Below are 21,257 nucleotides of genomic sequence, written 5' to 3' on the forward strand. Positions count from 1 at the left end.
TTTCTGTTGGACTGCGGTGTTTTTGAGGACATGACTGATAAACTGAAAAGGCGTCTTTTGAATGTCATAGAGAATACCGGCAATAATTCTATTTGCTGCCTGCTTTCTTCACATTTTATTTATATTAGGCCTATTATTGTTGCTATCACCATTCTCTCACGATCTCTGAATGGGTGAGCAGTTGTCCTCTTCAACTCTAATAAACAAAAGAATTTACGATGCAATACAGAAAACTTTTTAGTGAGAGAGAAGAATGGCAAGACTGTTTTCCCTTTTAAAGAACTGCTCAAATCACCCGTTAATCTGTTTTGGCGATCACGCAAACCATCTTGGTGACACAGTCGTCTTGATTAAAAGATCTGTTGTCGAAAGTATCCTTTCAGTTTACATGAGCACCTTCTAAAACCCTACATTTGCCCACAATCCCACTTCTGTAAAGTGTATCTGCATTCAACCAATCTAGCCTACGATCTAACTCTATGGTATGTGTTGCTAACATTTTTTTTTATGGATTCAATTTGTCAATTAAGTTTGTATCCTTAAAAGCGAAGTGAAAGGCTCCTGCCCGTTCCCCCGTAGTATATTTTCTAAGGTAATCTTCGCTGTGCAATAGAATAAATTCACATATCCTTATCGTCTAGACTATTTTCGCATTTATTTCCAATGATCTGACTACGTGCAGAAATCTTATAATTAAAGACTATTTTCATGCTTTTAGACGAGACATTATAATCCATGAACTAGGTTGGAGATGGCTGCTGATATGGCAGGACAAGTGTTTATTTTAGGATCCCGATAATTACATACTTTTTGCTCTAGAAATGCTTTAGTAAATTAACGCTTTGGGTAACCCAGTTTAAGGTAAACTGATATTTGGAATTGAAATCCTTTATAAGCGTAATAAAGGTTACAAATTCTAGGAAGACAAGTAACTTGGCGCTTTTACACGAGATTTTACCCTGAAACTGGAATATAAAAAAATGAAATGTACATTTCTGTATTAGTCAGCTTCTATATGTAGTTCCATCGTTGGGCTGGTCGGTAGAGTTGGGCTAGCTCTCGCTAGGCGAGTTCGAGTCTCGGCCAGCTAATGAAGAATTAGAGGAATTTATTTTTGGTGATAGGAAATTCCATTTTCTCGTCATAATGTGGTTCGGATTCCACAATAAGCTGTAGGTCCTGTTGCTAGGTAACCAATGGGTTCTTAGCCACGTAAAATAAGTCTAATCCTTCGGGCCAGCCCTAGGAGAACTGTTAATCAGCTCAGTGGTCTGGTAAAACTAAGGTATACTTAATTTTTTTCAAATAAGAACAAAAGGGAATCTGGATTATGATTCACCAATACATCTAGAAAAGATAAACTATTATTATTATTTTTGTATTCTAAGGTGAACTTTATTGAGGGAACTGGACCATTAACATAATCTAAAAAATCATGAAAACTATCTTCAACTCTCTGATAATGTAAGCATCATCTATAGCGCATATCTAAACCAAACTAGGGTCTAAAGTTTTCAAGGAAATTGGATATGAATTCATAAACAATATATCCTATGCATAAGCTGGCAATTTCAACTGCAACAAAAGCTTTTATATACTGTACATGGAAGCTGAAAGATGAGAACTTGATCTTTTAGGCAAAGGCGGCTTGCTAGCTGGCATAGTAGAGATATTTGTTGGATTCTTTTGCAACATGATCAAATATTTTTCAGGAAAAAATTCATATGGAGTCAAATTTTTAAAATCCAATGACCCTAATAAGGGTCAGTTTAACCTCTAACGATATCAAATGGTTTGGAATCATTACCATCCGATTTAGCCTCAAATATCATCATCATCATCGTTCTCACTTTCCATCATGTCAAGATCAATATCGTAATCAGTTTCTGAATAAGACACAAACAACTCTTCCTCGATTTCTTCGAGTGAAACTTGGCGAGTGGTTATCCCACCAAAAGCCTTCAAAGAAAAAATGAAATCTTGATATTAAAGGCTAAAATCAAGATCTAGGTAAATATCGTTAAGTTGAAAAGGCAAGCTGTGAGTTGAATGTAACAGAATACTCGTTCTCGGTAAACGAAGCATACGTACGTTTACTCGAAGTTTTACGCTAATCCAAATTAAATATTGGTAAATGTATAACTCGCCTCGGGAACGAACCCCAGCCTCTCAATTGAAAGGTCACGGCGCTACCAACTGACCCACACAAGTCATGAGAGAAATTGGAACCTAAGCACTTCTGTACCTGAGGTTTTTTTCCAGTCAGGCCGCCGCCTAACACATCAGTGAATTTTACCCAACTTCCCGACCCACCAGAGAATTGCAGCATTGCATTCGAATAACCCCTTCAGCTGAGCTTCCACCATATTTAGTACCAACCCCTCGATGATTAACGTAGGAACATGACGCATAAGATAGTAAATTTCTCATTATCTTGGTAAATTTCTCGAATTATCTCACCTGCACTGCTTTATAGACATTATTTTCTATGGTTTAACACAAAGTCACATTTTTATATTATAATCATAATACATGATTACGTATCCTAATTTCAGCATCATCACTAAGCACAAAGGCTGTCTACAAATGTAAACAAACCTTCCCTCACGGTGATAAAGCTTCTTTGCCAAGAATTACGTTATTCCATTAAAATATATGTTCTATATGGCTAAAATTTATCTTACCAATTCTGAAATATAATCATATATCGTGCCTCTAATTATATATACGCTAGAAAATTACGGAATCCTACCAAGCTCTAGTACTGATGTGGAAACGTTCTCCAGGTCCTTGTAATGCAGTTGTGGCCAGTATTTCATAAAACCGTCAACAGAGGGCGAAAGTAAACGACCAACTAAGACTTCTGCATGAAATGTAGGGTTAATGTGTAATACATGGAGCGAATAAAGGCGTTTTTAACTGAGACTATAATGCAACCAAAGTCGTCTATTAAAGTTAAAGGTTTACACCTTGAATTAAGTAACGTTCAAATAACTGAGTGCGGGTAACTTTCATTTCATTTTCCGCATTCTCCATTGCAAAAATTCTATTTTCGTTCTAACAGTAATTTTTGCAACCAATTCATGAATTCCTATTAACTTGAAATGTCGATGGCCAATCGTGGTTTGACTCCATGAACACTAAATAATTTATATTTTAAGCTAATTTACCTACCCTAGCCTGTATGCTCCATCCTATTTGTAATTGGTATTATCAGTTAGCTTGGAAGTTTTGGTCACTGTTGATTCCTTCGCAATATCATAGAAGTCAAGGAAACAATATTTAATCTAATGGTATTTTAAGCCTGACCGCTTCCCTAGACTCAATCTTTCCTTATGGTTTCGCAGTTTTTTTTTTTTTTTTTTGAAGCTCTGGGTAAGATATCCACTTCCAAAGGAATTTGTGCTCTCATCGACTCCCAGCCCGGCTAAAAGCGTAGAATCGACGCAGGATTCACTTCACTGTTTCTGAAACGCTCAGCAAATCTCAAGTCTGGCGAGAATAGCAAAGGACCGTATGGAGGTCCCAAAGATCGAGGACGAGAGATTCGAGACTTATTTTAGTGGAATTTAACTTACAGGTAGTATTTAATCATTCATGGAATTTATTACCGTATAGGGGAAATACTATAACTTTTTATAAGAACTGTGTAATTTCTGGAAGGGGTTGTCCAGTATTATTTCAGACAAATTTGAAAATGTAAACCGATAAGTTAATACTTTCTGGCTGGAAAAGTTACAAAAAATTAATTTCATATTATGCTTTTAATCCAGTAAGGTTATTTGCTTGGAATGCTAAGCTACAGATTGTTTTCCCGCAGTATTAATTGATTTGTGTATTCATGTGCGTGAGTAGGCTACGAGAGAGAGGGAGAGTAAAAATAATTATTATAGTCCAGCATGATCATTTTAAAATAAAATTTCCGCTGGAATTCCTTGTATTTTATTCAATAATCATTCCAGAACCATGTTCATGTTCCTCTCCACTCTGTTTTCGGAGGTCACTGCCAGCTCCAGTGTTCACTCTACTCGACAGAACAGCAGTACATCGTAATGTCAGCGATTGCTACGTCGTCGTCAATGACATTGGGGGCTTCATAACGAACCTGTCGAAAAAAAGTGAGATATTTGGTGTTAGAGTTTTTTATTTTTAAGTTAGGCTGTAGAGCCCTGAATCAAAAATTGTTTTAATTCTCTCAAACGGGAGTTCCTTAGCTGATAGTTATGTAGGCTAATGCCTACTTACTGTACATATTTTTAGTTTACAAGATACAATGATTGCTTTACTGCCATTTTCTATAAAGAAAAGATAATTTCGTTAGCTGATTGTCCTTTGGGAGCTTTGATTGATACTGATATAGCCTAACTCAAGCCTAACCTAACCTACGATAACGAGTTGCAATAGTGCAGGAATACCCATGTTACTTAGCTTTGATCCTAAATTATTTGACTTTTATATGAAGATTTATATTACTTCCTCTTATTCATTGATGTCACATCAAAATGAAAGCTACTGAAGAATTTCAAGATTTTACCTTAATTCCGCATACGGCAGAGCTTTTTCCACATCTGTCCCAGCTACTCCAGTTGGTGCTCTGAAATAAGAATGATACCATCTTCATCATATTCACCATACTCACCATCATCATTACCATCGTTGTCATTGCTATTCTTATTAGTGCTAGTTATAAATAATCCACAGTAATGTTCATGAGTGAATACAAAAGAGGAAAGTGTTGAACTACACATAATTGTGGATATTCATCACTTATAATATTATTCGGTCACAGTATAACAATATTTCATAGATAACTGTTGTTTCTGTTCGTACTAAGCAAAGGGATTCCTGATTTAAAAAGGGGTAAAATGGAATTAAGTGAGTTTGAGTAGATATAATTGCATTTTCTTTGTCTGTATCGATTTAAACCAGAGTTTTAACTTTTCAGGCCGGCGCCCTTGGCTTCAGATGGATTCCTAGCGCCCTCCCGCCGATATTACACGCGAGTATTATTATTTTGGGACGGTTTGTTTCCAAATTGGCAAAATATTAAACTCGAAGATGTATTTCACAGACAATACTTAATTTAGTAAACTTGGTCTTCACAATTACTGTTATGGGATAGGTGTGTGGCACTGCAGGGATATCGGTTTCTCCACATCAGGCTGGAACCACTAAGAAGTCGTAGATCCTCACGTTCCGGCAATTGTAAGTCTGTGTGTGTTTTTTTTTTTTTTGTACTGGTGGCAAAATTAAATGCTCTTAATGCCACCCTGTCGCCCCCCAACCACCCCTTTTGCCTCACCGCCCCTGATATCAATCCACCGCCCCAGGGGCGGTACCTTGCCCCAGGAACCACTGATTTAACGGAAAACACTTGTATTTACTTTATCATTGCTAACGATTTAAACGAAAATAATTGCATTTACTTTGTCATTTCTAGCTATTTAAACGAAAACACTTGCATTTACGTTGTAATTGCCAACGATTTAAACGAAAACACTTGCATTTACATTGTAATTGCCAACGATTTAAGCGAAAACATTTGCATTTACATTGTAATTGCCAACAATTTAAACGAAAACACTTGCATTTACATTGTAATTGCTAACGGTTTACAAAACCTTGAATTTACACTGTCGTTGCTAACGATTTAAACGAAATCTCAAACAAACAGACAAGAATAAGCATATGCACAAACAAACACACACATTACACGCATGAAATTGATTATACGTTCGTGTTTTGTTTACATAAACAGCAGTACTTTGCACTATGGTGTTTATGTTCTTCCAACAATACCATAGCGGTCACACCTTCCAGTTATTATTATATTCAGCAGATAAAGCAGTTTTCTTACATTCTGCTTTTCGGGCATGGCCAAGACTGTGTTCGTCCCTCCGTCGCATTCCATCTCGACATTCTGCACCGCTTCGTCGTCTCCCAGAAGTCCCTGATTCGGCATGACTTTGGCCCTCATGCCAGTCATGAGTCCTTCACTGCATCCGTTCATTCCTGCGGAATTTTTGCGGAATGTCGTGGTATAAGAATAGATTTGGTCGTGTTCGTTAGGGGAGTGAGATTTCTCTCTCTCTCTCTCTCTCTCTCTCTCTCTCCATGTATTGCGAGTGTGCGTGTACACACACACACACGCGCACACACACACACACATATCTATATATACACACACATATAATTACAAAATATTCAAACTTTAATAGGAATACAAATACTATTATATATATATACATATTCCTATTTAAGTTTACTCAACATACATATGCAAAACGTATTTATACTTCTGCTCCACCCAAGCTTCACACGTATATATTTTACATAAAAGGAGTACATTAAGCTTTCCATCCTAATAGCTAATATATCCGAACACGCATAAAGCGAGAGCATGTTAATTCTTTTGCTGTACCAAAGTTCTAGATCAAATGTATGCACACAAAGTGCGTATTAGTTCAGCATGTTGGCAATTTCGAGTTGTATATACGTACATGCATCCAAAGAGCGTATTAATACTAAAGGCATACACAGGCTTTTATGGAATGTACCCCATATGAGTTCAGGGCGTCATTTTCAGATTTTTTTAGTGGGGGGCGGGGGGCAAAGACGGTTTGGTATGAGCAAGGAACCTAATCAGCGGGGTTTTTGATGTTGAGTCATTTTATGTGCTCTTTGAAGCCACATGAGCAAGAGTATTTCAGCAAATATTATATACTCCCACTACTGTTTATTCATCTCATCATCTTCTTCTTCTTCTTCTTCTTCTTTTAATGTGCTTTTATTCCCATTTTTGTATGGGGTAAAGCACGATGCCTTCTTTGAAGGACTTTTGATTTGGCTTTTGAGGTGACCTGTGGTCTCGATCGGCTGCCCTCATCATCACGGGTAGCTAATAGACAAACAAGGATCAAGAAACGTAATGTTTCCGAGAAATTTCATATAAATTTATTTATGATTGCACATTTAAAAAGAAAAGACTTTTGTTTTTACATTTTAATAAAAATATACTTTATAAATCAAATGTGATGACACATTTGAATTTCGGTAGGAATAATGGAAAACCAGCCGCTGTTGTCTCTTGGGGCTTTGGGGGTGGGGGAGGGGGGTCAAGTTGAGACTTGTTGGCGTGGGGGGAGTTGAGACTGGGAGGGCAACTTGAGTCTTAGTGGCAGTTTAAAATGACGCCCCTTCATATGATAAACATTCTAATACTTGTATGGAAACCAGACCTTAAGAGTGTGTGTACGTGTGTGTATCTTCAAATACATACACTAACAGAGTGGCGTATTGAAATGTAATGAAATATAAAATTGAAGCCAAAGGCCAAGCTCTGGGAACTATGAGGTCATTCGGTGCTGAGAGGGAAACTGAGAGCAAAAAGTTCTGATCAGTGTAACGGGTGGAAACCCTCGCAGTTGCACTATGAAACAATTGTCAGGAGAAAGTGGAAAGTAAGATGGAAGAAAAAGTCTATGAACGGAGGTACAGTAAAAGGAATGAAAGGGGTTGCTGCAAAGAACCTCAAGTAATACCTACAGTTCACCGCTTGAAACTTGGAAACGTTACCTTGCCATTCCCCTTCCTTCCCAACGGTCGATGTGATGTAGTTTGTCATGACACCGTCCGTTTTGGAGCAGTAGAGTTTGACGGTGTTCACGGCGTTTTCGTCGATGTCGAGCAGCGAGTGTTCCTTGTACTGCACAAAGGAGAAGATAACGGTTAAATTCACTGTTGCTATTACCGAGTCTTTTTTTTTTTATTTTCTTTTTGGCCTCATCTCGACCAGCTATCCTTTTGTATCTGAGTTGGGATCAGCTGGTGTCTAAGATTAATAATACACACAATACAATAATAAATAATAATAATAATAATAATAACTTCCTGAGTGGATCTTGTTTGTCTTCCCAGGTGACAGTAGGGGAGACATGAAATGGCCACCCACCCCCTGCAAACTAGTTTGTCCCGCCCTGGGTGGGGCGGCGCAGGTAGGAACGGGAGGGTGGGAGATATCCATCCTCCCCAAACCTGCTCATCCACCCCGGTGAGGGCAGAGCAGGTAGGAGAATGGGAGGGTAGAGACATCCATCCTTCTCCTGCAAACTGCTCATCCACCCGGGTGGGGGTAGCGTAGGTAGGGGATGGGAGGGTAGGGGAGACATCCATCCTCCTCCTGCAAACCTGCTCATCCACCCAGGGTGGGGGCGGAGTAGGTAGGGGAATGGGAGGGTAGGGGAGACATCCATCCTCATCCTGCAAACCTGCTTATCCACCCCGGGTGGGGGCGGCTTAGGTAGGGGAACGGGAGGGTAGGGGAGACATCCATCCTCATCCTGTAAACCTGCAATCCACCCAGGGTGGGGACAGGGGGGTAGGAAATGGGAGGGTGAGGGAGACATCCATTCTCCTCCTGCAAACCTGCTCATCCACCCTGGGTGGGGCAAGTAGGTAGGGGAATGGGAGGGTAGAGACATCCATCCTCATCTGCAAGTCCTGCTTAATCCCACCGGGTGGGGGCAGGGTAGGTAAACGGAGGGTAGGGAAGACATCATCCTCATCCTGCAAACCTGCTTTATCCACCCGGGTGGGGCGGGGTAGGTGGGGAATGGGAGGGTAGGGGAGACATCCATCTCATCCTGCAAACCTGCTCATGCTCCCAGAGTGGGGGCAGTGTAGGAAATGGGGAACGGGAGGGTAGGGGAGACATGCATCCTCCCCCCGCAAACCTGCTCATCCACCCAGGGTGGGGACGGGGTAGGTAGGAGAATGGGAGGGTAGGGGAGACATCCATCCTTCTCCTGCAAACCTGCTCATCCACCATGGGTAGGGGTGGCGTAGGTAGGGGAGCGGGAGGGTAGGGGAGACATCCATCCTCCTCCTGCAAACCTGTTCATCCACCCAGGGTGGGGGCAGGTAGTGGGGAACAGGAGGGCATGTGGGACATCCATCCTCATTCTGCAAACCTAACTCATCCACCCCGGTTGTGGCGGGGTAGAAGAACAGGAGGAGGGGGAGACATCCATCCTCATCCTGCAACCTGCTCATCCACCCCAGGTGGGGGCAGGGTAGGTAGGGGAATGGGAGGGTAAGGGAGACATCCATCCTCATCCTGCAAACCTGCTCATCCACCCAGAGTGGGGGCAGGGTGGGTAGGGGAATGGAAGGGTAGGGGAGACATCCATCCTCATCCTACAAACCTGCTCATCCACCCAGGGTGGGGACGGGGGTAGGTAGGGGAATGGGAGGGTAGGGGAGACATCCATCCTTCTCCTGCAAACCTGTTCATCCACCCCGGGTTGTGGCGGGGTAGGTAGGGGAACGGGAGGGTAGGGGAGACATCCATCCTTCTCCTGCAAACCTGTTCATCCACCCAGGGTGGGGACCGGGTAGGTAGGGGAACGGGAGGGTAGGGGAGACATCCTTCCTCATCCTGCAAACCTGCTCATCCACCCCGGGTGGGGGCGGCGTAGGTAGTGGATCGTAAGGGTAGGGGAGACAGCAGCGCCGAGTTCCAGCCTGCGTAGCGCCCGCCAACAAACTCTTAATAATAATAAGAAAGTAGACCTTCTCTGAAACACGTTCCGTTAAAAACCATGGCTGCATCATGCGAGTTAATTTTATAATGATTCTTCTCAATTTTCCTTATCCCTCTTCTCTCCTCTACGTTAAAATTGGTCAATAACTGGTCAGTGTTAGTGTATTTCTCTTTATCGAAGTATGAACATTGGCCAGTTACTTGACCGATTTTAACGTAGGAGAGAAAAGAATTATAAGGAAAACTGTGAAGACTCAATATAAAATTAACTGGCGTGGTGCAGACAGACATCCTTCTTAACAGAATATTATTATTATCATAACTATCATTATGGTGAACCATGTAGTCATTTAGGAGAAGCCTAAAATCCCGTGATTTACAAAGCTTGCACCCAAAGAATGTCTAAATTGGATATAAAAGGAAAGGGAGAAAAGAGAATAACAATTAACTGATAAATAACAATAATTAGGCAACAGATAAGCAAAAATATAAGAAAGATAAATTACATGATGGGTTGTCAGAATAGATTTTTTTGTATGTCCTATAATTTCACGCAAATAATAATAATAATAATAATAATAATAATAATAATAATAATAATAATAATAATAATAATAAATATTGCTTGGGGACTAGGGTTTTGTTAAGATGTAAACACTAAATCATTTTTCTTGCTTAGCTGTAATGTCCCGAATCTTTGTGAGATCTCTAATTTATTTTTTTTAATTTAACATTATTATTATTATTACATATTATGTGTGTTATTATTATTATTATTATTATTGTATTAAATCATTAATCTGCTACTACTATGTAACAACTGTATCTTCGTAAAGGACCATCTTCACAAAAAATTCGTCTTCACCCCATTTACCAGCGTCGTAGCCGTTGTCTAGGTAGAGAGTTCTCGTGGTGGGCCGATCAGCTGTAGTGAGAAGTAAAGTGGACTGAGAATTACTACTGCTACTACTACTACTACTACTACTACTACTACTACTACTAATATGTAATAATAATAATAATAATAATAATAATTAGTATCTTTCGTTGATAGCACCACCAGGAGTTTCCCAGTATAGTATCCACCTTTGCGGCGTGTTTAGTACAAGGCCGTTGGCGATTACCGTAAAAACATAAACAAAAGACCGTAAATATCATAAAGATAATGACCACCAAGAAATATTAGTCCTAGATAACGACCCTCTGTACTTAAAATTTCATATTCGTTCTTCGTTTTTCTTATGCAGAGAATTTAGAAAAAGGTAACGCAAAAATGATTACTACTCTTTGTCGGTAGAGCTTTATGTTGAAAACATATGCGAATGTGTATTGTTAAACCCCTTCGCTCCAAATTTGATCATATGATTTGTTTTTTAGTTGTCTATAAGAGAAAACTATTGCGCCGGCTTTGTCTGTCCGTTCGCACTTTATTCTGTCCGCCCTCAGAGAGTCAGATCTTAAAAACTACTGAGGCTAGAGGGTAGCAAATTGGGATGTTGACTATCCACGCTCCAATCATCAATCATACCAAATTGCAGCCCTCTAGCCTCGGTAGTTTTTATTTTATTTAAGGTAAAAGTTAGCGATAACTGTGCTTCTGGCAAGGATATGGGATAGGCCACCAGCGGACCATGGTTAAAGTTTAATGGGCCTCGCTCATACAGCATTATACCGAGACCACCGGAAGATAAATCTATTTTCGGTGGCCTTTATACGCTGTAGCGGCTGTGATAATGGAAGTTAGTCTCATGTCCGTAACATTCCACCTAAATTGAAGATGGTCTGCATAGCTGGAAACTTGTGAAGGAGATATCACACTGCTTTTCATTGGTAAATTTTCTTCTGGAAACTTGACTGTTATATTTCATCTGTGATGTAAATTCTTAACTCCATTTCATAGTTTACAGGCTTTATATTGGCCATCAGCTCTCCTATTTGGGGTGCTTTTCTCATACCCTTCCTGATGATTATGTCAGTATAAAAAGAAATTCGTCTAGTCGTCGACCCTGCTCTAAATTGGAATTTAGACCTCTTTCTTCTTGGAAGGTGGCAAAGGTACGTTGTTCTTCCCTCAGAAATCAGATGCTGGTTTTGTGTGTGACATTAAATTATTAATTCGTAGCTTTTTTGGTTTCATTCAAACGCCGAATAACCTAAACGTGGCAATTTCTTTATCTCACTTCATGAAAGTCACATTTCATAAATGAGCTTGAAATGCATTAATAACATTGTAAAAGAAAGTTTACACTAGGAGTATGTGCAAACACTCAAACTGTGTCTCTGTCCTATGCACAAACTCTCAAACTGGGTCTCTATCCTATGTACAAACTCTCAAAGCGGGTCTCTATCTTATGTGCAAACTCTCAAACTGGGTCTCTATCCTATGTGCAAACTCTCAAAGCGGGTCTCTATCTTATGTGCAAACTCTCAAACTGGGTCTCTATCCTATGTACAAACTCTCAAAGCAGGTCTCTATCTTATGTACAAACTCTCAAAGTGCTTCTCTATCCTATGTACAAAATCTCAAAGTGGGCCTCTATCCTATGTACAAACTCTTAAAGTTGGTCTCTATCCTATGTACAAACTCTCAAAGTGGGTCTCTATCCTATGTACAAACTCTCAGAGTGGGTCTCTATCCTATATACAAACTCTCAAAGTGGGTCTCTGTCCTATGTATAAACTCTCAAAGTGGGTCTCTATCCTATGTACAAACTCTCAAACTGGGTCTCTATCCTATGTAGACAAACTCTCCAAGTGAGTCTCTGTCCTATGTACAAAATCTCAAAGTGGGTCTCTATCCTATGTACAAACTCTTAAAATGGGCCTCTATCCTTGTACAAATTCTCATAGTGGGTCTCTCTCCTATGTACAAACTCTCAAAGTGGGTCTCTATCCTATGTACAAACTCTCAAAGTGGGTCTCTATCCTATGTACAAACTCTCAAAGTGGGTCTCTGTCCTATGTATAAACTCTCAAAGTGGGTCTCTATCCTATGTACAAACTCTCAAAGTGGGTCTCTGTCCTGTGTACAAACTCTCAAAGTGGGTCTCTATCCTATGTACAAACTCTCAAAGTGGGTCTCTGTCCTGTGTACAAACTCTCAAAGTGGGTCTCTATCCTATGTATACAAACTCTCAAAGTGGGTCTCTATCCTATGTATACAAACTCTCAAAGTGAGTCTCTGTCCTATGTACAAACCCTCAAAGTGGGTCTCTATCCTATGGACAAACTCTCAAACTGGGTTTCTATCCTTTAAGTCCTTTTAAGGGCAAATTGGTAACCAAATAACAATACCTGCTTGTCCAAGAAGGACGCAACTGAAGAGGACGAAGAGTAAAGCGGCTGGCAGCATGTCCGTCGGAGGCAAGTGAAGGAATGAGAGACATCTGGAGGTCACTGAAATACGCGCATTCTTCCTCCATTTTTTCGTAGATTTTTATAGTGAGATCTTTTTGTCGGAGTCTTTTTTTTTTTTTATAAAGCAACATCAATACAGCATATTCTTTATGTCATCTGTCTAGATTTTTCTTTACATAACTACAGTCCTGATCGACTGAAGAAAGGAAAAACGTAGTACGTCACGTGATTCTGCGGAGTAAACAACGATAAGGGATGTATCACTTGCCTAGCTTCGGAATTTCGGTGTGTAGGCGGATGGTATCAAAACTTTACCTACGAACTTTTTAGTTTTTTTTTATTTAGCTAAAGGGTTTTGCCGAATCGTACGTATTCATTTCGTATTCTTCTTTCCTCTTGGAATCACATAAACGGTGAGTAGGAAAATTTCGCTCCACGATCACGGTCTCTGTAATATATCGGCTTCTTGTAATGTGTCCGTCTGCATGTTTGTCTAAAGTTTTCTGCCACATCATTGTGGTGAAAAGGAGAATGACTCAGCGTTCCGTGTGACACGAAAGCCCAAATGTAAACAGGCGTTCAGAATGGCTCTAGTACAATCCATTAACTCCCGAGGAGGTCATTCTAAGATAAAGCTTCTAAGGGAACTTATTCCAAGGAGAATCGTTCGTAGGCATACGTATTTCAAAGAATGAAAAATCCTAATAAAAATGTTTCAAGGAGGTCATTGTTAAACTAGATTTATAATAAAAAAAAAGGAATCGGTCACAAAGGAATAATTCTAAGAGTATTGATTGTAAATTACTAATATATATTCTAAGCTTTATTATACTTCCGTCCCACCAGTGAATTAGGTACCTAGAAATTAGTCAACAGTGGTGGGAGTGTATGAATACTAGGCTCACCTCCGATAACTGTTGTTCACAGCTAAAAGGTGAATGCTTACCCAAATCTTAAAAAAAAAAACCTTAACCAAATCTTTAAACAAGGCTGGATGCGTTAAGGAAGACTGATAGAAATAGTTGAAGAAGATACATTAAGGCAACTGTAAAAAAGCTTGCCGAGAACCGGATTTGCTAACTCTTTCTGGAGCCAACTTTTGCACGGATAATTGGTTTCGACACAAACGAGCATACACACACACACACACACACACACACATATATATATATATATATATATATATATATATATATATATATATATATATATATATATATATTATTATATATATATATATATATATATATATATATATATATATATATATATACGCATGTAGTGTGGCTTGGGAAATAGGGCAGGCCCAAGTCTTCATTGGGCCTTCCTCAGCAGGATTGGATTTGGGGGCACCCTTATCACCACCACCACCGGTGCTTAACTATTACTTGTTCTTGAATATTTGATAATTTCATGCGCTATAAATGCATCACTAACCATATAGGGTCCAGTATTATTTTTCACATTTCAGAGGAATAAATTCTTTTTTGAGACATGGCAGTAGGTCAGCTGCCGAATTAATCTTGACTTCACGCGTTAATCAAATGGATTTCCAGTTGCACCACGAGTACAATAAAATGGAGGAGAGATTACAGTGGCGGCTCATGACTAAATGTATTGGATTCCAATACATTTATCCAAAAATTGGATAATTTTTTCTGTATTTTTTACTTATTTTGCATTTTATTTATGCGTTTTTGCTTTTCTAATTTTAATTAATTTACTATTTTCCAAGCGCTCTTGGGTGGCCCCCTGTTGGCGTGGGAGCCCAAAGCAGCCGCTTAGTTCGCTTATGCGTTGGGCCGGCTCTTTTGGGAAACGTACAGTAGAAGCTTCTTGGCGGATGAATACAATTGGCACAAACAATATGGGAAACGCCAGGTGACAAAAAACGATAACAGGCAAACGAGTTGATTTAGTCTAATTAGACGAAGACGATAGAGAAAACATTTCAATTTAGGTTCCTGATTTAGATTAGTATAGGTCTAAGCGATGTCAGGCAGGGCAGCCGATCGAGGCTACGGCCTACCCCAACGCCAAATCAAAGTCCTTCAAAAGAAGGCATCGTGCTTACCCCATATGAAAAATGGGAAAAAGCACGTTAAACGAAGAAGAAGAAGCAATATACGATGTAAATATGATGAAGTTGGTCAAGATATTAAATAGCGTTTGTCATATCATGTTAGATTTAGGGTGATGAAGATGTAGGATAACTTTCAGACATTATCACCATCTGTTGCTGAACCGAAGAGCACCCAGGCACTTGAATCTATCAAGCAGACTTTGTCTCTGCCGTCCTTCAAACGACTCTGAGAAAACGACATTTGCTGACAATCGCAAAAGCGCAAGAAGCCTACACCAATGACGAGCATTTACGTAGGGTACAGAAAGGACATTTCCAAAGAAGCATGTGAATTTTTCAAGCTGTTTTTATTTATCTTTTTTTTTTTATGAAGAATAAGGTCGATTTTGGCTGTGCTTTCATGTGTATTTTCATGGTAAGCTTGAATGCGTGTGAACATGTTCAGTGTTCCAAGGAAAGAATAGATTATTCTTAGAGAATGGGTTATAAATGCCATGATAATAGAAGCAGAAAGAGAATTCCAAGGCTTGGAAGTTGAAGGAAGAAAATATGTATGTATATATATATATATATATATATATATATATATATATATATATATATATATATATATATATATCAGTCTATATTTCAGTCCCTTGCTTTCAGTTAATAATTTGTACTGTATCTCCTCTGTATCTGGTGTGATCATCTTGACAATGGTTGACGGACTGAGCGAAGCTTGTGTACCAGATTTTGTTTCATTTTTTGAAGAAAACGCAACGGTATTAAATATAAACTTATTTCCGGCTTGGGTGTTTACATTTATAGAAAATGTTGTGTTATTGCTGTTACACTGACTTATAAAGTATTCACTTCACTTCAAATTACTATTGTTGAAGTTTTTAACATAGTAACCTTCATAGATTTCCAGATTCGCGACAATTAATTGTCATTTCTAAAATCTATATGGACAGAAATTTTCAGATTTTTTAGTTTTCTTGTTCCAATAAATTTTTATTCTCCTTACATTTTCTGTACACTTCACTATCGCTAGCAGAGGATGCTTTTGTTTAATTACCCAGCATTCTCTCTCTCTCTCTCTCTCTCTCTCTCTCTCTCTCTCTCTCTCTCTCTCCTAATCCCTTGTATTCCGTATGTAAGTTTTAGATGAGGTCACTTAGACTATGCCCATGTACCATAAAAATACACGCACCCACAAACAATTCAGTATGGAAATAAAGACTAAAACCTATGATAACCAGAGACGCAAAATGTACTCTATTTTTTTTTTTTTTTCGGGCAGCCAAAATTGCGCAAGGCGACCTTCATTTTTGTCTTGCACGGGCACTCGGCTCAGTTGCTCCCGAATCAACAAGACGATAATATGACTTCTCTACTTATTGCCATCTGCGTTCTCTTCTGCGGCTGCGCAGGTAACGATAGTAGTAGGCTACAAATACTGTATATAGAAATACTGTCTGTAGAATGTAGGTTAATGTGTATTTATTAATATACTAGTTATATATACATATATATATATATATATATTATATATTATATATATAAGTTAAGTATACCTTAGTTTTACCAGACCACTGAGCTGATTAACAGCTCTCCTAGGGCTGGCCCGAAGGATTAGACTTATTTTACGTTGCTAAGAACCAATTGGTTACCTAGTAACGGGACCTACAGCTTATTGTGGAATCCGAACCACAATATATACACTGTATATATATATATATATTATATATAGATGTATATATATGTGTGCATTTACTCACACTCACGTCTCGACCATGAAGTTTAACTATTACGGCCTTATGCCAGGCCCTGTTCAAACGCCTTAGGAATGTTAAGAGCAAACGTGACTGTAGTAAGACTGGACACGGTTGAGATGGCTGTGTGGCTACAGTCATTGCTCTGTACTTCCATACCCAAAAGGTATAGGTTCGAATCATGGTTAGGGTAGCAAGACTTATCACATTTAATTCCCTTTTGGTGTAGTTTATTCCCAAATGAAAACGAATTAGACATTAATGGGTTATATGTTGCCTAATGCTTGAAAGATGGTATCCCATTTATATATATATATATATATATATATATATATATATGTGTGTGTGGTGTGTGTGTGTATTCATATATATGTGTATATGTATATATGTATATTTACACATACATATGTATATATGTTATACATATATATATATATATATATATATATATATATATATATATATATATATATATATATTAGTGTGATTAATGTATAGCCCTACACATGCTTACACAAATAGATATATGCATGTGTATTCCTTTATCTGCTTTACAGCATTTTACTTATATAAACATTCTTTAATTTACAGCTGCTGGAGTGAAAGATCCAAACCGCCTAATAACCAAAAACCTTGTAATAAGCAATGGATTGGATTTCGGACAGTGGGCCGACATCGAATACTGCTATGATGGAAGTTATGTCAACAACATTGAAGTTCTGGTCAGTCTCCGGCTCTCTTTTTCTTCTTCTTCTCCTTAAGTATTGTCTCCTGTTTGTACCGTTTTGGAAATATTCATTTGAGAAATGGAATCTTCTCTTCCGTATCTTCGGATATCCCAAGTTCTTTTATAAATAAATGTGAAACGTTTTTCGGAATGAGCGTCGTTTCTGTTGTAGTGCTTCTTAGGCCTATAAACTCCATAATGCCATTATGCTTGATTTCACTTTACTCTGCCCTGTCTAGAAATGGAGGAAAATATAAAAGTTAAATTAAGCATTCTCTTTTTTTGTTTCACATAAACTCAGAGTAAATCTATCTTGGATATCGTATTCATAATTATATATCATAGAACATAAAGGATTTTCATTCCGCACTCTTATGGCTGTTTAATAACGTTGGAACTCCTCCAATCTCACAGTTTGAGCCGTACTCTATACTTCACATAGACGAAACTGCCATCAACGCTGTGAAGCTGTACTGCGTAAATAATGTTGGACAACACACTGGGTACATCGTCTCAAAGATCGGAGAGAAAGGCGATTGGCAAGGTAAGACCTGCAATTGTGCTAATTACAGAAATTATCACGGCCAACATTCATACTCAGGCTCATTCTTTCACTCGCCGGATTAAAGCGAATCACTTAAAAATAGACCTAATATCAGGATCTTGATTGTTTGCGTGCATTCACAAAGAAATGTCGTTCAAAGACTGTATGTTTAATAACGTAATCCGAGAAACGCAGCCTGTCACAATAGGCGGTGAATAAAATGCTCGAAATCTCCTACAGGTGAGAGAGAGTGTCCCAACGGTCTCATGACCGGCGTGAGGGCCAAAGTGTTGCCGTATCAGGGATCTTCGGCCGATGACGTAGCTGTCCAGAACATAGAGATTGAGTGCAACTATGGAGAGAGCACAGTTCTAGCCATGGATGAGACACTCTTCTCTAGCGATAAAACTGAGGTACGTCATATTTGTTCGTGGGCGTAGCCAGGCTGGTTAGGTTGGGATGGTTAGGGCGTGTCCCTGCCAAAATTGTTTTGGCTAGTACAAAGAATTCTGTTATAAAAGTCATAAAAGTCAATTTACAGCACATCAAAAAGCCACAGTACAAGTTTTTTTTAATTAAAAACCAACACTAGCGGATCCGGGGGTGGGGGCCAACTGGGCACGTGCCCCCCCCCCCCATGAAAAATAATGACAAAATAATAATATTGAAGATTTAGATACTAATAACATAAATGAGAAATATAAAAATGGGATAAAAACCTATGTATATACTGTATATGTATATACGTATATATATATATATATATATATATATATATATATAGATAGATAGATAGATAGATAGATATAGATAGATAGATAGATAGATAGATAGATAATATGAAAATTTGTGCCCCCCCCCGAAATTTTTCTGGATCTGCTAGTGAAAACCAATGATAACTCATCAGAGGTACTTTATGAAAATAGTGAATAATAAAATTTATAAGTGGGTAAATGTTTGCACAATGTAAGTGCTTCAAAAATTAATGTTTGGCAACTTAATGAGTACAAGGTTTAGTTCTTTGAAAATTAGTTCAAAAATTTGCTTTTAACTTTATAGAATACTTTACCATTTTTGCAAGGTATTTGTTGATTTACCCTAAATTCAAATATTTTACTTAGATTTAATAGAACAACTTTAACATTTTACTTACGTATTCTCTAAGCGTTATTTGTAAAATAAGTTTCTAACCATCCAAACGAATTTTACCGATTGTCCGCTAAAGCAGAAAAAATATGGTTTCCAGGTGAATCCTGGTGTCTGGAGTGAGTGGTCAGTATGTGACGGCGACTCAGCAGTATGCGGTCTCAAGGTAACATAAATTCCTTACTCCTTTCCTCATAACGATTCTCTTAGCATCTACTCGAAATAAAGTAATCCCTTTGACTCATAGCGTATTGGTAGAATATTACTCATTTGAACACGTACCTGGTGATTCATAATTTCTCTGAAGATTCCCCGTATTCTGAAGGTGCGTTCCTCTCGCTTCTCTTAGTATTTAAAGAAGTATTTTATTATGAATAACCTTATTTACTTATTCACAGATTCAGAAATTTAACTATAAGAGTTTTTTCTTCGAATGAAGGCAAATCTGATTCAGTTCTACAAGTCTGTCATCTACTCATGCTAGAGTTACATTTTGAAACAGAAAGCTTTTACTCACTTAATTAGAAAATATGTTTATATACGAGTCTTTCACTCCCCAAAATGAGGAAATAGTTTTGAAAAAAAAGAAGTCTTATACTTTCTTAATGGGATGTATATTTGAATACAAGCCATATAGTCCTCTCAATGATAAAAAAAAAAGTTCTAGTTGTACGCTTTCGCCATTTACTCAGTGACATTTCAAGGTTGCATATTTGAACAAGTTTTGTACCCCCTGTTAATTTGCATATATATTTGAACAGAAAGTTTTTTAATCACTTAACAAGGAAAAACATTTGAGCAGAAGTACTGTACTTGCTAATGAAGATATATATATATATATATATATATATATATATATATATATATATATATATATATATATATATATATATATATATATATATATATATATATATATATATATATATATATATATATATTTTTTTTTTTTTTTTTATAGGAGTCTTGTACTCCTTTAGTGGCCCTGAATAGGGATTAGCTGGAAGAAGAAGTCTTGCATTCCCTTCCATTATATCTAAGAAGAAATCTTGTGTTATTTTAATATGGATACTGGAAAAACAAGAAGTGGACTCGTTTAGTAAAGATATATATTTGAATAAAATTCTTATATTTCTCTCAATGAATTAAACGTGTTTGTCTTCAGTGGCTAAGCGCTTTGTAAATACTGTTTAGTACAGCTGAAGAGGACCTTAGTGAAGACCGAGACCTCCTATCTTATATGTATCCGCTTATAGTTGGTTTTATACAGTGGTTTTTCTTATACAGGTAAACTTTCTCTCTTTGCTGTACAGGTACGATACGAGGCACCTTTCCTGATCGAAGACACAACAGCTATCAGCGACATTTCACTCTACTGTTGCTCTGTCTGGACGCCCCCTACTGTCCCCCCATCAGACTGATTGACTGACTATACTACGAAACGGCGTCGCAATTTCTAAGGTCATCGACGCCTCAGTTTTGATTCTTTCATGGATATATCCTCTTGGTCATCTCTCGGTTAGATGTAGGACATGACTGTATGATACTGAGGATCTTGCTTAATAAATCAATGATAAATTTGTGCTCTTTCTACATAAAGTGGTAACGGTCCTTAATTTGATCAGATAGTTTTTTTTTTTTTTTTGGTCCTAATTCGATTGAAATAATTTTCAATAAGCTTTGCACTTGCTGCTAGGTGTAAGCAAAGCAAAGATGGATTCAGTAGCTTACACCATGATTTGGTGAAAGGATTTTGAATTCTTGGAGTTGATAGATTCGGAATAAAGGTATTATCATCAGTGGGAGTAAACGCCGAGCTAAAGGAACTTAACGACAGCCAAAATGGAACACAACGATAAACAAGTAATAAATGCACCGAAGTTTCTTCGGCGCAATCGAGTTTTCTGTACAGCGCGTAATGCTGAATGAAACTCTCAGTCACGGACAATGAAACTCTCAACCGCTCCCCAAGAAACTTTCACCCACGGCCCGGTGGTGGTCTGTGTTGTTGGCACCTATAGCGGTGCCAGACGCACGGTCATAGCTAAATAAAATAAAAACCGCTGAGGTAGTGGGCTGCAATTTGGTATGTTTGATGATGG

The 21,257-nt window shown here is 38.2% G+C and overlaps 2 protein-coding genes and 1 long non-coding RNA gene across 6 annotated transcripts; 1 reads left to right on the forward strand and 2 right to left on the reverse strand.

Moving 5' to 3' along the window:
- Positions 1–3,926: 3,926 nt before the first annotated feature.
- Positions 3,927–7,731, reverse strand: LOC136836523 (vitelline membrane outer layer protein 1-like). The gene is made up of 4 exons (XM_067100904.1): positions 7,576–7,731; positions 5,858–6,012; positions 4,535–4,594; positions 3,927–4,105 (listed from the first exon to the last, which is right to left on the reverse strand). The coding sequence occupies exons 1-4, from the start codon at positions 7,622–7,624 to the stop codon at positions 4,025–4,027; spliced, it is 345 nt and encodes a 114-aa protein (XP_066957005.1). The 5' UTR covers positions 7,625–7,731; the 3' UTR covers positions 3,927–4,024.
- A 2,647-nt stretch (positions 7,732–10,378) lies between these two features.
- Positions 10,379–14,637, reverse strand: LOC136836713 (uncharacterized). 2 transcript variants are annotated; one of them, XR_010852454.1, is made up of 3 exons: positions 14,623–14,637; positions 12,836–13,129; positions 10,379–10,466 (listed from the first exon to the last, which is right to left on the reverse strand). It is a non-coding gene; the product is annotated as an uncharacterized lncRNA (long non-coding RNA). The 2 variants fall into 2 exon arrangements; XR_010852455.1 differs by lacking the exon at positions 14,623–14,637 and adding an exon at positions 14,336–14,350.
- LOC136836712 (vitelline membrane outer layer protein 1-like) lies at positions 13,139–20,735 on the forward strand. Of its 3 annotated transcripts, none has more exons than XM_067101215.1 (7): positions 13,139–13,183; positions 16,267–16,396; positions 17,330–17,460; positions 17,880–18,009; positions 18,250–18,422; positions 19,256–19,321; positions 20,469–20,735. In XM_067101215.1, the coding sequence occupies exons 1-7, from the start codon at positions 13,154–13,156 to the stop codon at positions 20,574–20,576; spliced, it is 768 nt and encodes a 255-aa protein (XP_066957316.1). In that variant the 5' UTR covers positions 13,139–13,153; the 3' UTR covers positions 20,577–20,735. The 3 variants fall into 3 exon arrangements, with proteins under 3 accessions (XP_066957316.1, XP_066957317.1, XP_066957315.1); XM_067101216.1 differs by lacking the exon at positions 13,139–13,183 and adding an exon at positions 13,292–13,311; XM_067101214.1 differs by lacking the exon at positions 13,139–13,183 and adding an exon at positions 15,665–15,745.
- Positions 20,736–21,257: the final 522 nt, after the last annotated feature.

Source organism: Macrobrachium rosenbergii, chromosome 56, assembly GCF_040412425.1.
Source record: "Macrobrachium rosenbergii isolate ZJJX-2024 chromosome 56, ASM4041242v1, whole genome shotgun sequence".
NCBI lineage: Eukaryota > Metazoa > Arthropoda > Malacostraca > Decapoda > Palaemonidae > Macrobrachium > Macrobrachium rosenbergii.